Here is a 16,451-nt window from a genome sequence, read left to right as displayed (position 1 = left end):
TTGTCTAATTTATAAATATATATAAATATTGTCTAAAGATACAATGTACACTCTGAAGATACAATTTACATAATCAATATCTCTTTTCTAAAAACATGATTATTTAATCAAAATAACATATAATTCATGTTTTTAGAGAGAATTTTGCATTCTTTCTGTCAGAATAATTTTCATATATTTTATATTTCGATTAACTATTTTATCTTTACTCGATTATTAATTGCTATTTAAAACTTGATCATAAAATTTGATCATATTTTACACACACTTTATTTTTCTAATTTATTTCAAAAGTCTTATATATTTGAATTAATTATGAAATTGAAAGCGGAGTATAAATTATAAATAATATAACAAATTACAGAAGCACATTGAAATTTATTGTATTACATAATGTATACAAGTTAATACAAAGTATTCAATTGAAAAAATAAATTTATTTGATTATCTGGTCAATATTTTAATTATGAATATATAAACAAGTATTTATTAACATTGCATGTAACAATATATTAAATAGTAGTATTAAATAGTTTGAGAATAAGTATGTAAATTAATAAACAATAAGACATTTCATTAATACAATTTAATAACTTTCGTGCAATTTTTTAAAACTTTACTAAGTGTCATGTTTTCATGTATCACTGAATTAAATTCAAAATTAAAAATAAATAACTGACTTCATATTTTCATAACATAACTTAAATTATAATTGATATCACTATTATTCGATTAACGATATCTATGCAGATCATATGGAACATTAAGTAAGAAATATTAATATAAAATAATGATTCCATCAGTAAATTAACAAAAATTACACTAATTAACATTAATGTTGCGTGATATATAAAGTCAAAAAGAATTATATAAGATTTTGGAGAAAAAAATAAAAAGAAAGAACAAAAAAAACGCTTTCATTTAGGATTCTCATGTCTCCGAAGATGCGCAGTAAGAGTACCCCGTTGGGTAAAACGTTTCTCGCAGATTTTACACTTGTAAGGCTTTTCACCAGTATGAATTCGCCGATGTTTAACCAAATACTTTCTAGCGCTGAACGCTTTGCCACAAAATTCACAAATCTCCGGTTTCTCACCAGTGTGTATTCTGATGTGAGTCTTCATGTACTGTCTTCTAATTAGCTTGCCACATACTTCACATGTCACACTGTTCTCACCGGTGTGAATCCACATGTGCTCCTTATAATAACAGTTATAAAATGTTTCAAAACTGCATATATCGCACTTAAATTTCTTCCTCGTCTCAGCATGAATCTTCATATGATTTCGGAGATTGACTTGATTTCTAAAGGATTTGTGACAAATCTCGCAGATACAGGGCTTTTCGTCAATATGCATGGCCATGTGATATTTCAGAACAGCCTTTAAGTAGAAACCCTTATTACAAATTTTGCAAAATTCCGTAAATTGCTTGTTGTGCCGCCTGATGTGCATTTTTAGATAATATTCTGAAGTCAGCTTCGCGCCACACATCTGACAAATGTGCGGTGCGCCATGTAACGTTTTGTGCACATTCAAATATTTTTTCTTTTTGAATATCTTATGACACTGATCACACTTAACTGGACCTGCTGACAATTCCTCATTTTTTTCTCGAATCTTCTTGATTTTTTCTGTTTTTTTAATTTTCTTTGTCTTCTTAATTGTTTCAGTCTTCTTAAGTGTTTCTATAACTGTCTCTTTCCATTCCTGCTTCTTTTGTGTGTCCAGAAGTTGCCTACATTGTATCCGGCGATGGTTAATCAATTGCAACTTTTTTGAGAAAGTCTGTCCGCATATGCCACATTCATGTTTCTTTTTTTCTGCTTGACGCAACGCTTCTCGGGTTCTTAGTATTGATTGTTCCGTTCTATGCACTATCAAACTGGCTTCTGTATCAAAATCTTCATTGCATGAATCACAATGGTACGGGGTTACCTCTTGAACAAGAATTGTTCGTGCAAAAGTTTTGTCATCAATCTCTTGAAGAATAACGAAGGCTGCTCTTTGATCTTCCCTTTCTATAAGTTTTTGAGGTACTCTAGAAATCCATTTTTTCGTTCTGAAAAGAAATAAAGAAACAGATTATATTCATAATTAAAAAATAAATGTTTTTAACTCTAAAATAAGATATTTAATCAATTCATGTTACATGTTAAACAATTAGACGATAGACATCATTATATAAAATCATACAGATAAAAGAAAAATTACATAATATAAAGCAAATTATAAAGTGAACAAATTAATGACGTTTATTTAAGTAAAAAGGCACATCTTTTATATTCATTAGTCTTCAAATGTAGTAAGAAATTTAATAAATATACCAACATAAAATATTGTCAATATAAAATATTAATCTTGTTACTTACTGTACAATTGGAAAGCTGCGATCTCAGTGACACATCGAGTTAAATATTTCATATATCATACAAATTATTGGAAATCAAAGAAATACTAAGAAAAAATATATATAAGTCTAGGAAAAAAATAAATAATTTTTTAATTTACATGTTAAGCTCTAGAGATATCAAATCATTTATATAAAAGAGAATAGAGTAATATAACAAATTCTTTCAAAAATGTTTGCAAAATCAAATGACTACTAAAAGAAAAAGAAAATATTTTATCTTATAATTATAATTTATTTTTTAAATATTTTATACTCAGATTATAAATATTTTATACTCACGTTTTCAAAAAATTTTGAAGAATATTTCTAAAGAATTACAAATAATATTTTATTGAAATAATCGCTTATACAATAATACTAGAATAAAATATAAATTGTGTAAAAATAAAAAGTTATTATTCTATGTAAAACCTCACGCAAAAATATCAAACTTTATAAATGTATAAAAATTAACATTTGGAAATAAAGACAATATTTTTTGCCAATTCCTTGTGAAAACTTAAATTTCTTTTATTGTCAATATCTGAAGTTAAATAATACATGATATATTAATGTCCACAAGAATATAACATAATTTAAATACTGCTAATAATAATTGTGTAAAATGCGATGAAGCATATAATAAGTTCTATATAACTTAACCATTATTCCAATTTTTTTTATAGAAAAGTAGCATAATTAAAAAATTAAATCTCTTTAATATTTAATTATGATTAAGGGCCACTTATTTCATTTTCGGCTAAACTGTGGTAATTTATTTACTGGATAAACAAAAAAGTAAAAGAATAAGATTGTTCCACCTTTTGATAAATTTTATCTATCAGATAAATCTGGGCAATCCACGCATATAATTGGGTAATCTTGCTATTTACTCAAGGTAAAATTTACCAAAAGGTGGGATAACCTAGCCTAAGCAATACTTATAATCAAATATATTTTATTATTACAAGATTATCAAAATACAAATTATTTTATCAAAAAATATTTCAATTAAGAATTTTAGTTTCATTTTTTTCTTTTGTAAAAAAAAATAAAAGGTCAAACTAATTACATTGTTCATAAATATACTTATACTTTCACTGGAAGATAGTAAAATACATATTTATAAATGTTCTGCAAAACTACAGCAATTTTTATTAGACACTATCATATCATTAATCGCCAATAATAGATTTATTCCCAATTTTTACATAATCGTGTATAACTTTCTCTTTAAACAATATAACAATAAAGGCACAGGAAACTTCTTGATGTATAACAATTAGGCAAGTATTATATTCAAAAAGCGTACAATTATTTACACTAGAATATATCATTAATGAATTTTTATAAAGATAAAGACGGGCACGAAGCAAATATCAAATAAATAACTATCTATTTATGTATCATATTAGTATTACAAGTAAAACAAATATAAGCATAAATTTAAAAAATACTGTTACAGTAATAAAATTAAAAATTTATGGACGGTTTATAACAGTTTGTGAAATCACTCGCTTTTTCTGACGTTTTGAACATAATGGACAAATCTCAAATCGCTATACGCAAACGTAAAAGAACTTTTCTGCTTCGAATTTGTCTTTATTAATTTATTTACAGGAAAATTTCATTAGCAAATCTTCTCGCAATTTGTTCAAATTTCATAAGGTAATTTATTTTTTTAATAAACATGTATTGTATAGTTAGTTTGCGAAACGTTTTGTTTACATAATTCTTTAATAATTATACTCACATTACTCACCGACTATAATAAAAATTGGCATTATCTTTTAAATTAGATATTATGCATAAGCATCAATAATATCAGACTTAGGAATAAGGATACCTACCTCACTTAAACTGAATCAGTGAAAAATTCATTGATGATTAAAACAGAGTAATATAGGACTTCACTGAAAATCAATAAGTGTTTCATTTATTTTTTAATGTAGATATTCATACTTTGCTCTTTTATTTCACTGATTATGGCTAAGAAAAGTAAAATTAACAGTAATACACATTTGTGTCATATTTATAAGATTTTTTGTATTTTGGATTGATATTTTTTTAAAGAAATTTTCTGCAGAAATTATCTGCATAACTAATATTCAAATTGAGAATCATGTATTATGCTTATTTATAATCATAATCTAAATCTGTCACAGTGTTTCATTATTTTCAGCAATCTAATATTACAAAACAATCTCAAAGTGTTTACTGAATTTTTGTATAAAAATTCCTTAAAAATTTATTTTTGTTGAAAATTTTAAGATTAAAGAATTTCCTAAATGTAAAATAATTTAAGTGCAAGTAATATAAATAAAGCATATATTGAAAATTAGTAGAAAGCATTCTACAATAGCAGGGTTGCCACAGAAAATGAATTTTAAAACTCCCTGACTTTTCCAGGTTTTCCAGAAAAATGAGAAATTTCCATGATCAATAAAATATGTAAAAAATTTTAACATTTAGAATCAAGGATTGTAAAAAAATTAGTTTATATTATTAAAAACATAAAAGAAACTTAGTAATATAATAATATTTTGGGGGTAAATTCAAGCCAATGAAAAATAAATTAGAATTGGAAAAAAGAATGCAGTTATGACGAATAAGAGCAATCAAATAAAATTACTAAATATAAATTTTAATTATTTTTTTAAATCATTTAAAGTGCACGAGTTTTTAATGAGTATTTGACTATAAACGTCAGATATATTTGAAAAATTATAAAAATTATTTGGAATAGAAGCAGTTTAAGGAAATTGCGAGCAAAGTTTAAAATTTCAGTCTCTTTTATATTTTCTCCTGATTTTTCCCAGTTTTCCATGACCAATTTTAATTTCCCTGATTTTTCTTAGTTTTCCAGGTGGCAATCCTGAGTAGAGGTAATTTTGACCTATTATCTTTTTTACAATCATTTTTTAGATATCTATGGAATAGTACAAGGAAGGCGCATTATAATGCAATATTAATAAACTACTCTATTCTGTTGATAATAAGTATTGTTTTCTACTGTTACCCTCATTTTTTTTAATAAAAATTTGCAAAAAGAGAATATACGTGAATATACGGATGCATGCCATACTTATTGCTAACTAATTCTCTACATTTTACATTATCAAAAAAAAATGATCAACGAAATGTTTCCAAGAAAAGAGAATTTAAAAATAAAATTTCAAAATTTCCTTGATTCCTGGTAAAATTCCAAAATCTCTAATTTTCAAGAATAAAACAGAAATTTTTTTGAAAATTATAGATTTTCGAAAATTTTCCAGGTCGTATATAATATATTGTATTTTTTAAATGATACTTTCCAGTAAAATATCATTTAAAAATATACTAAGTACTGCGCTACTATATCTTTTACAACTTTTAGTACTGATATAAACCGATTCCGTTTAGGAAAGATGCTGATTTGATAAATACTTGTTCACATTTTAATCGAGCAATACTTATTACAAGTATACATTTTTCATCTAACATAACATAGCATCACTACTAAAGCAAATTTGTCTTACAATATACTTCCACCAGTTATTTTATAAAATTAAAACGCTCAACGATCTGTGTAAATTGCGAAGTATCTGGCAGTTATTTATATCTATTTTTTTGCATCTTCTACTAATATCACTTACGCTGATGAAACATAAAAGAAATAAACAAGCTTGATTATATAAAAAAAAAGTAGGATCTAAACAATCACTAATTACAACACTATAGTGACCGTTTCGTACGACACTGATTCCTCTTCCTGTTGCAAACTTTCTTGATGCTGTTGCTGCTGTTCCTGTTGCTGTCGAGCATTTTGTTTCGCGTGTGTTTTCAAGTGCGAGTTCAGCATCGTTTTTGAAGCAAATGATTTATGACAGTATGTGCAGGGATAAGGTCGATCACCTGTGTGACCTCGTAGATGTACTACTAACGTAGTCCGTTGGGTAAACCTTTTCTTGCAATGAGTGCACTGATGCGGTTTCTCGCCCGTATGCGTGCGACGATGCACGCTCAGATAGTTCTGCGAGATAAAGCCTTTGCCACAAACGTCGCAAACATGAGGCTTCTCGCCGGTGTGCTTGCGCTGATGTACCGCGAGATAAGTCTTGCTGGATACGGACTTGCTGCATATCGTGCATACGTATTCATTTTGCGGTCCCGCGTCGTGAGTTTTCATGTGCATCAGCAACACTTGTCTCCGAGAGAAACGCTTGTTGCATAGCTCGCAGTGATGTTTTCTTTGTGGCTGTACATAATCCGGTTGATGTAGCTTCGAGTGCAATCGTAGACCTTGACGGTAGCGAAATGTGGCGTTACACACGTCGCACTGAAACGACTTTTCACTCGCATGCGACAATAGATGTACCTGACAGTTGCTCTTGCTCTGGAATTGCTCGCCGCATTCCTCGCACTGATACTTGTAATTAGACACATTGTGGCACTTCTGATGAGTGATTAAGTTCTCTTTGCGGGTGGTCACATAGTCGCAGTTGTCACAGCTAAAACAGTCTTCGGCAACGTGTTTCTTCTGATGCTCACGTAGCTCTAGTATCGTCATGAAGGTACAGCCACAATTCTCGCAGACTAATTGCTCATCCTGCTGCATTTGTTCTTCCGAATGAGATTCATGCATCTTTAAATGCATATTAAAAGCCTGTTCACAGATGAAATTGCCGCCACAAAATTCGCATTTCAAGGTACTCTCGTGAGCGAACGTCGTCTTCCTCTTCGATTGTTTGGAGTCTGCCTGTAACTGCTTCAGCTTGACCGGCTTGATGAAGATCTGCTTGATTACGCTGGACCCGCATTGCTGCCGATCCTGAGGCAGCACCGAGAGTCTTGACACAAAATATCTGGAAAGAAGAGAGACACAAACGGAAGTCAATCAGTGCTCGTTCCTCGCTGCCTCTTTCGTTGCCTTAACCAGGCCTTACGTAGTACGCAAGATATGTACAGGGATGATCAGCTGAACACTCGTGCTCGATTGTATGGAAGTTGGGTAGTCAATAAAGCGCCTCACTTGTGATTTCCAGTATTCTCTTTATTAGCCATCTGCCTTTTATTTTCTCTCATCAATGTCTTATTATACGCTTAAACAATGATTATTCGCGAACGAACACCGTCGTCTTCTACTCGTTGTACTTGCAACCTTGCTTATATATGACCTTGTAGCATACAATTCGCAACTACAAAATATCATATTCTATTTCTTAATACTAATGTTGTGTTTGTATTGTGTTTGTTAATAAAATGCGGCCATCTTAACCATACTAATTATATTAACAATCATACCATATTTATTTTCTTTTCTTCTAAGTGCATAATCTCACTATTTCTTGCTTATAGTATATACAGAATGTTGTATTACTATCATACGAGTCATAAATTCAACAATTATAGATTTCCGAAAAATTTTGAATTACTTAATTTCTTCTCATAGAAAAAGTAAAATTTGTCAGACCTCCATAATCTTTAATGTCAAATATACTTGCAGATAAATAATTTTCAAATTGAAAATTAGTATTAATTAATATTAATATAAAATAATCAATATTATTTGATACATTCATTTGTTCCAGAGATTAATATTATTTGGTACACCCGTTTGTTTCAAAAGATTAAAATTTGATTTTTTTCAATTATTTATACCCGATATTTATATTTTTTAAATTGAGCTTTTAATACCTAAAAATGCGTCCATATTATTGAGTCGAACTTTAAGCTGGGTTTCAAATGAAATTTTAAGTCAAACTTGAAACCGAATTTAGAGGCGAGCTTTGAATCAAACCTCGTATGTGTCTTGTGTACATATCTGACTGCATAAAACATACAATTAAAACATACTGCATAAAACATACAATTAAAACAACACTATATATAGATTGCTGAAATGCTCGCAATGCTCATGAAGATTCAAGGTTCGAGATAAGACTGGAGATATAGCTCGAAATTCCCTTTAAAGTTCAATTCAATAATCTGGACTATCTCGAGATCGAAAAAATATCCTATAATAGAATACCCTGTATAACGTACTCGTATAGATGTACATTTTTCTCTGCACACAGTTTTATTACTATAATTTATTAATTTAATATTATATAATAAAAAATTATTATACATATTATATAAATATTAAAAAGAGTTTCGTTTTCTTTTCTTAACTATATAAAGGAGCAGAATCAACTAGATAATTATAATTAATGTCAGTAGGAAAAATCTTATAACATGCAAAATTATACGAACTTTTTGATAAATGTATGATAGAAAATTAAGATATTGTTCATATCGCAAAATAACAGCTTTAAACTGTTCATGTAATATTTGCACATTACAAAAAATTATGTCCATTAATTATAATTATTTAGACGGTAATATTTTTTGTCCATATTTCTAAAATCTAAGTTACAGATCGATATTGAAAAATTGTTCGCTTGATAGCGAATAGTACAGTGTCAAACAATGAAAGTTTGAAATATTAAGTTCAAGCAATCGATCACTAGAGAAACGATGATGCAGATGCTTTTCATCAATATTTTGTACTTTTAATCATCTGTATTCATTTGCACTTAACAAAATTTATAAGTTTAAAAAGAATAAAGTAATTACTTATAGTTAATAGTTCACAGTTCCTTAACTTATTGAAATTAATGTTAATTCACTTCAATATATATGCTTCAGTATAAATTTTATTTTAGTACCACAAATGTATGTGTTTCTTAAATATTATTTATTAAAACATTTATAGAGAAGTCACATTTCTTCTGCTTACATTACAACTATATTAAATTGTAACGTCAAAAATCAGAGAATAAAGAAAATTCTTTCAAAAATTACATTGAGCATAAATATTTTTTAATAAAATATTTTTAATAAAACAAAATATATATTTATTTTTTTTATTAATATATATTTATTTTAATTTAACAACTGTCATATTTCGTTTCTCGGTTGAATTCAGTTCCAGATATATATAGGGTGAATCACTTAAAACCGACCATCCGAATAACATCCATAGTTTTGGAAATAAGAAAAATGTTTCAGATAGTGTAACGATTTCAAGGGGGGCATATTTTGATCGTGTTATTTTTCTTCTAGATGGAGGCATCAAAAAAATATGAAGGTCATCTCAATTTTTTTTTTGGAATTATATATTTTTTTTACGTAATATGATTTCTCTAATTATTCTGTATATAAAAGTATTAAGATTATAAAAAAAAACAATAGTTTACGAGATATTTTGTACTTCATTGACATATATTACGACATAAAATGTTAAATAATTCGTAAACTATTAATTTTTTGATAATCATATCTTAATAAACAGAATAATAAAATTTTTATAAACAGAATAATAAAATGAATAATAAGATGATCAATTGGTGGAAAGAAAACACATAGCTTATTTAAAAAATTATCCATTTTGCATACAAAATTTTTTTTTAAGCAATTATGTATTTTCCTTCCATCAATTGATTCATCTCATTTTGTTTATAAAAGTATTAAGATACGATTATTAAAAAATTAATAGTCTATCAATCATTTAACATTTTATGTCACGATATGTCGATAAAGTATAAAATATCTCGTTTACTATTGCTTTTTTTGATATCTCTACCTTAATACTTACTACTATATGCAGAATAATTAGAGGAATAATCTCTTCAGAATATTGTATAAAAAAAATTATAGAATTTTAAAAAATGGAGGTGACCTTCAAATCTTTTTGACACCTCTACCTAGAAGAAAACAAGGAGCACTTCTACTTTGAAACCATTCCTCTCTCATTTGAAACATTTTTTTCCTATTTCCAAAACTGTGAGTGTTATTCGGGTGGCCAGTCTTAAATGATTCATCCTATATAGTATATATAGAATATATAGTTGTCGATTACTGGACATACAAGGCGTTTTCAATATATTTTACAAATCTATTCTATTAATTGCTAACGTTATTTTATTGAAAAATACTTATATTTTGAATATTTTGCTAGAATTTTCTTCGTTTCCAAGTTACAATTTAAGACTGCTGAAAAAACAAGAGCTTGTGATGTAGAATTTTTTGTTATCGAAAATCTCGTAAAATAAAACATAAATTTAATTACAATTTAAAAAATGCATTTTTATATATTTAAACGTAAATTGATATAAATTATATGTATGTAACTATATATGTATACAGAGCAAATATAAATAAATAATTATGGTATGTATCTTGCAAGAATACATTTTATATATTTAAAATAAAATAAAATCAATCTCATCATTTGAAAAATTCTGCAAATATATCATCGCTAGATTAATATTAGCTAGATTAATTTAATAAATACAACACGATTCGCAAAAGATATTGTCAATTTTTACTAATCGGCAATATATACAGAGATGCATGTACGTTTGCAAAAATGCAATCTAATCTGTTAATAGAAAAAAAAATACATTTATGTAACGCTAAAGTCGAAAATCACTGCAAAAAATCATTAAATACAATCATTTATTATTCTATCTGCGGATCTACCTTCGAATTACACATAACTTCTGAAACTATATTTAGATTTTTAAGCGTCTTCATACTTACATGTCACATTTACGTAATTTATGTTACACGTTTTACCCTGTCTTTCATCCCATATTAATTAAAAGCACTTGAATTCAATTGAAATTAATTACGTATTATATTGGGTTGTCCGGAAAGTTCGTGCCGACTAAAATTTAAATTTTAGTATACATTTTTTAAATTAAAATTTTCTGCGTTTCAATTTTCCTTCAACATCGGCACGAACTAACTTTCCGGACGACCTATAGAACAATCGGTCAACAATTTCATTAATTAAAAATGTAATGCAAGAAGCATAAAAATAATTATTCATTATTAAATTGTTTTTGAAATTTTAATTTACTTCATGATTAAAAAATTAAATAATTTAGAAAATTGAACTTTTAGGCACTTTATATTATTGCGCAGGTACTAATTTCTCTTATTAGAAACTAAATTATGCCATATTATGCAATATTTATTTAAAAAGATAGAAAGTTTCGCGTCGCGTTTAAGAATATTCATTATTCTAAATATTTTGTATAATATACAAACAATATCACAGTGATGACAACATTTATGATTATAGCATATAATTGTTCGCGTACTTTTAACGTGATTTTGTGATTTGATTATTAAATATATTTTATCCGAAATTATACGGAATTATATATTATCATGTAGACAGCTCATAAAAAAAATTAATTTATACACATTTTAATTCGTTTACCATATTATATCGACTTACTATACTGCGAGTAATTTGAGTAATTTTAGGCACTTGTTAGATATCAACATACTATACAATTTTCATATGAGATTACGTCCAATTAAAAATATTTTACTTTTATAGAATTTTATTTCCAATAAAATATTTGTTTTTAAAAAAAATTATACGCACTAGCTATTAAAATTTGTTTCAATTGGCAATTAAAAAAATGTCGCTCATTTTTAATCTTATTTTTGCAGTTTTTTTTTTCATTTAAATTATATTAAATTTTCTTTTAATTCGATCGAAGTTGATTTAAATTTTCAATATTATTTATTTTTTTTTTTAGAGTGTTGAAATATGGATTCTGAGATCACAAATAAGACTTTTGAATATCAATTATATTTTGAATTTGATCAAATTAGCTTAATGTTTTTTCATATGATTAAGCATAATCGTTCGCGTAACAAATCCTTTTCCGCATAGCGTACAAGTATATGGACGTTCTCCCGTATGATAACGACGATGCACGGTGAGCGTCGACGCTTGCGTGAATGATTTGCCGCACATGGCACAAAGATACGGCCTCTCGCCGGTGTGAATACGCTGGTGCACCACGTAATACTTGCGATGCGTGAAGCCCTTGCCGCATACGTCGCAGACTAGCGGTCGTGACCTGTGCACCGCCTTATGTGTGGTCAATGATTCGGCGGTTGCAAACTGCTTGGAACATGAGTCGCAAGGATAAGAAGGTAGGGGCTTGACGGGGATTACAGGTCCACCACTTACACCGCCGCCAGCACCGCCACTGACAACACCGAGATTGCCGGTTATCATCGAATCGATAGGCGATGATACCGCATTCGTACCCGCGACTATCCGATTTTCATTACTCGCCGGCAATGGTCTGTGGGTTTTCGCGTGATGATTATACAAATTGCGCGTTTCGAAGCGCATCAAACATCTCGGACAGGAATAAGGTTTCTCTTGGCCGATCTCTTGATGCATCCTCCGATGACGTTCCAATAGTGTGCGATACCGAAAGCTGGCCTGGCAAAGATCGCAAGCGAATGTTTTTTCCATGTTGCCACCGGGCGATGTAGCGAGATTGGTGGAAGTTGACGCGCATGTGGACATGGGCGTAGAATGTGTAACTTCGTGCATCCTCAGGTGATTTAAAGCAACAAAGGTCCGCGAGCAGATTGCACACGAGTACCGCGGCTGATTCTCGATACCATGCTCAAATTCCGGACGCACGGCGTGACTTGTTCGCATGTGGTAGTTTAGCTTAAGGGTACTTCGGAACTCCAGCCCGCACGTAGGACACGGATAAGACTCAGTAAAGATTTGCACCTGATCAAGCAAAGACTGGTCCGGGCACACGGATTGAAAATGCGGGGGAAGCAACGTCGACGAAAGCATCGACGATTGGTTCGAAAATATCGAGTTGGTCTGTAGGAGATTACAATTGACGGACATACCGGCCTCCCCGATCTCGGGTGAGGGCGAGAGAATCTGACGCAGCATTCCTGATAATCCACCGAAGGTCTCGCCTCCTTCCCTGAAATTGATAAAACCCAAGGACATTGCAACGGAGAACGACCCGTGAGCACACACAACTTTCGTCTTTTGATTCTGTTTTTTGTGATCATTACAAATATATCTTGCATACAGGCGGTGATGAGAGAAAGAGAGGAAAAGAAAGATAGAAAAAGATAGATTTTATGCTTATGTGAGTGCTGCAAGGTGGCCGGTGCAAGGTGCTTGGGCATTGCTGGCATCCCTCTCGAAATGCAGCAATAACAATAACAATAATAATAATAATAATAATAATAATGTGTTACAAGAGCGCATGTGCGAATCGAGAAAGTCATCGCGGTTGTCGTCAAGTCAAACAGCATTGGAAGTTTCATCATCCACTACATGAATATTCATCAAGCTTTCCGAATTCATAAGGCTTATATGATAATAGTATTTAAATAATATTAGACAAATAATTACATGATAAAAATGACTTATTAATTACGCGCGCGACATGAAACGATTTTGTAGAGTCTCATCATATCGTGTCCATTAATAATTAATTATAATTAAAAATATATATATATATATACATTAAATGTATATATAATTAGATATTCCCTAACGATATAGCAGAAGGGAAAAATAAAGATCAAGCCATAAAATTTGGCAAAAAGAGTTTGAGAAAAGCAAAGTTTTACTCAAAAGACTCACTAATGACTTGAAATAGAACATGTTAAAACGCAAATTAAATCAGGTATAGAAAAATCTCACCTTTATGAGCATTCCATTACGATATGGCTTCTTCTTCTCATTTGCACACCGTAAAACAATTTTTCACATGTATACTCGTGTCCAACACATCGTAACATGTTATTTTAACATATCACTAACATACCGAATAAGATAAAAACGTAATTAAGAACAATAAGTACGATAGTCAAAAAAGAAAATCAAACATATTATTCAGTACCAAGTAATGAGTACCAACTGAATTTATAAAAGTTTGACACAATAAAAGCACAAAAAGTGCTATGTATCAATCCTTCATATATCAGATACTCACTGTATTCAAAACTGAACAATACAATTTTCTCCGTCCACAGAAGCGTTGTAAAAATTTATAATATAAAATGATATAGAATCAGAATATTGCGATACAAATATCAAATATTGCAGCCAATTCAAGGCGCAATATTTAACAAAATTTTCACACATTTCAAACGCAAAACCGGCGCGATTATAATGCAAGCCTGGTTTATTATTTGTTAAAAAGAGTTATCCCTCGCGGTATATTTTTTTGCACTTGAAATGAAAACGCGAAATAATACGCGCAATTCAAGCAAAGTGCATAATAGAATAACTGATAATCGCGTTGGGATATTTATAAGAGAATATTCATTCGATACCAAAAAATAGTATTATAAATAATATAATATAATATAATAATATAATTGTCATAGATAATACAAATTCGTATATTAATATTATTGATACGAATTCGCATTATTTTATTTGCATATAAGAGGTCTATAAATAAAATAGAATACAGAATGTAGAAAAGATGATACTCGCCTTTGTGTTTATAAAAATCCTCTTGATTCAGCAGTCGCTTAACGGACGATTTTTTCTTTCATTTCGCAGAAATCTTCGAATCGGAAGAAATACAATCCTTCATCTTCTTCAACATCAAAATTCTTAACCATTCTTAACCGATTTGTTTTTTCGGTTAAAATTACACTATTACGCAACAATTTTATCGTCTGACGAACCATATGTAAAATTTATTAACGATCTCGTAAAACACGTATTTTTTACGTAGATTAGAAGTAACTCTTAAGATTAGTCGTAACACTAATAGAGTAATAGTGTCCTGGCAATATCGTAAAGCGCAGGCGTCGGAAAGCACGAAGATCATAAATAGTAGATATACGTTGCATTAAAAAAATATCTATCGTCTGTGATTTTTTTGGATCGGCCGAATATCGGTCATGTGCGGCATTTAGTGCCATCACGTAAGCGTGGGAATATTAATATCGACAACATGTAAACATTTGATTCATGAGTGGACAAAGAGATCAGGCTGGTTTCTCTCAGGCATCACTTTTGCTAAATGAGAAATTAATTTTTTTGTTATTAATAATTTACTTGAATAATCCAGAGAAATCCCTTTATCCATTTTTTTGCACATATATAAATAATGTCTAACAAAGTCCATTTCGATTAAAGTATAAAAGTAATATCAAGTTCAATAATATATAAAGAACATTATTATAAAATTAATGTCATATCAAGATCGTGTTTGATCGAAATGCACTTTATATACATGCTACCACATGTAAAAGTAACAAGGTGCTTAGCAATTTGTATTCTAAATTCATCGCATAAAACATGTTTTCTTAAATAAACATAAAATCGTTTAAAATTAATGTAAATGTTATAATATATAGAAAATTTATATTGTTATATTTAAATTGCTAAACACCTAGGGCCAAAGATGGTTGTGGGGTGTGTTCAAACTTACCTTGTGTTTACCTGGATGTTACATTCATAAGAATTAAAGCTACAAATGTAGTTGTTGTCTATCTTGCGTTTTCATTTCTACCTCACAGACTCGACAATTCTTTTAAAACTTATTAGCAAATTTTTTAAAGAAAGAGCATGATGCATAATTAAAAACAGTTTAAAACAGAGCATAATATTTCTCATACGCACATTAGTTTTTTTTTCTTTTTTTTTTTAAGGAATAAATATATTCAATATTATTGATAATTTCTATTTTAAGTTACTGAAACTACTTTTCCATAATAATTATCGTTCAATATCGTTAAATTCATTCTATTTATATATGTCGCTGATTTGATAATTACGAATTCATTCAAATTTAAATAAAATTGATAAAAATAATGAGTATAAAATATGAATATAAAAATAATGAGTAATAAAAACCAACGCAATGTTTATGTATAATTGTATATGTTTACCACAACAAATGGCACCTTTGGCCCTTCAACAATAAAGTAAAAACAGAAAACTCACCCAGTTTTCGGATCCACATCTGATGTTTGTGGTATTACTATCTCTGGCATATCTGTAATTTTCTGTTGTTGAAGTCCTGAAGGTCCTGCTTCGTCACACGCCAAAGAAACGTTGACAAATGTTGTAGGCTCAATAGTTCTATTATTAGGATCTTCTTCACTTTCTTCTTTTATGGGTAGGCCTTAAACAAAATTTAAGATTTTTTTTCTTCCTATTTTTTTAAACTTTTTTGTTATTTGCTTAGTAATAAAATAATAGTAATTAAATA

The 16,451-nt window shown here is 29.3% G+C and overlaps 2 protein-coding genes across 2 annotated transcripts in view; both read right to left on the bottom strand.

Annotated features, from left to right (window-relative positions):
* Positions 1–16,451, bottom strand: part of LOC108687503 — a 72,136-nt gene that overhangs the window by 53,192 nt on the left and 2,493 nt on the right. Inside the window, 1 exon segment of the mRNA XM_018193279.1 lies at positions 16,184–16,364. Coding sequence (XP_018048768.1) covers positions 16,184–16,364 — 181 coding nt within the window.
* On the bottom strand, positions 12,015–13,210 carry LOC108687501 (zinc finger and SCAN domain-containing protein 2-like). Its single transcript, XM_018193277.1, has one exon. It carries the CDS (start codon positions 13,208–13,210, stop codon positions 12,050–12,052), a length of 1,161 nt encoding a protein of 386 aa, XP_018048766.1. The 3' UTR covers positions 12,015–12,049.

This window comes from Atta colombica, unplaced genomic scaffold, assembly GCF_001594045.1.
Source record: "Atta colombica isolate Treedump-2 unplaced genomic scaffold, Acol1.0 scaffold207, whole genome shotgun sequence".
In the NCBI taxonomy this organism is placed as follows: Eukaryota; Metazoa; Arthropoda; class Insecta; order Hymenoptera; family Formicidae; genus Atta; species Atta colombica.
The sequence above is the reverse complement of the archived record's forward strand: the minus strand, read 5'-3'. Positions and strand labels throughout refer to the sequence as shown.

Coding starts and splice junctions, on each gene's coding strand:
- LOC108687501 (XM_018193277.1), bottom strand. CDS start 13,210: ATGTCCTTGGGTTTTATCAATTTCAGGGAAGGAGGCGAGACCTTCGGT.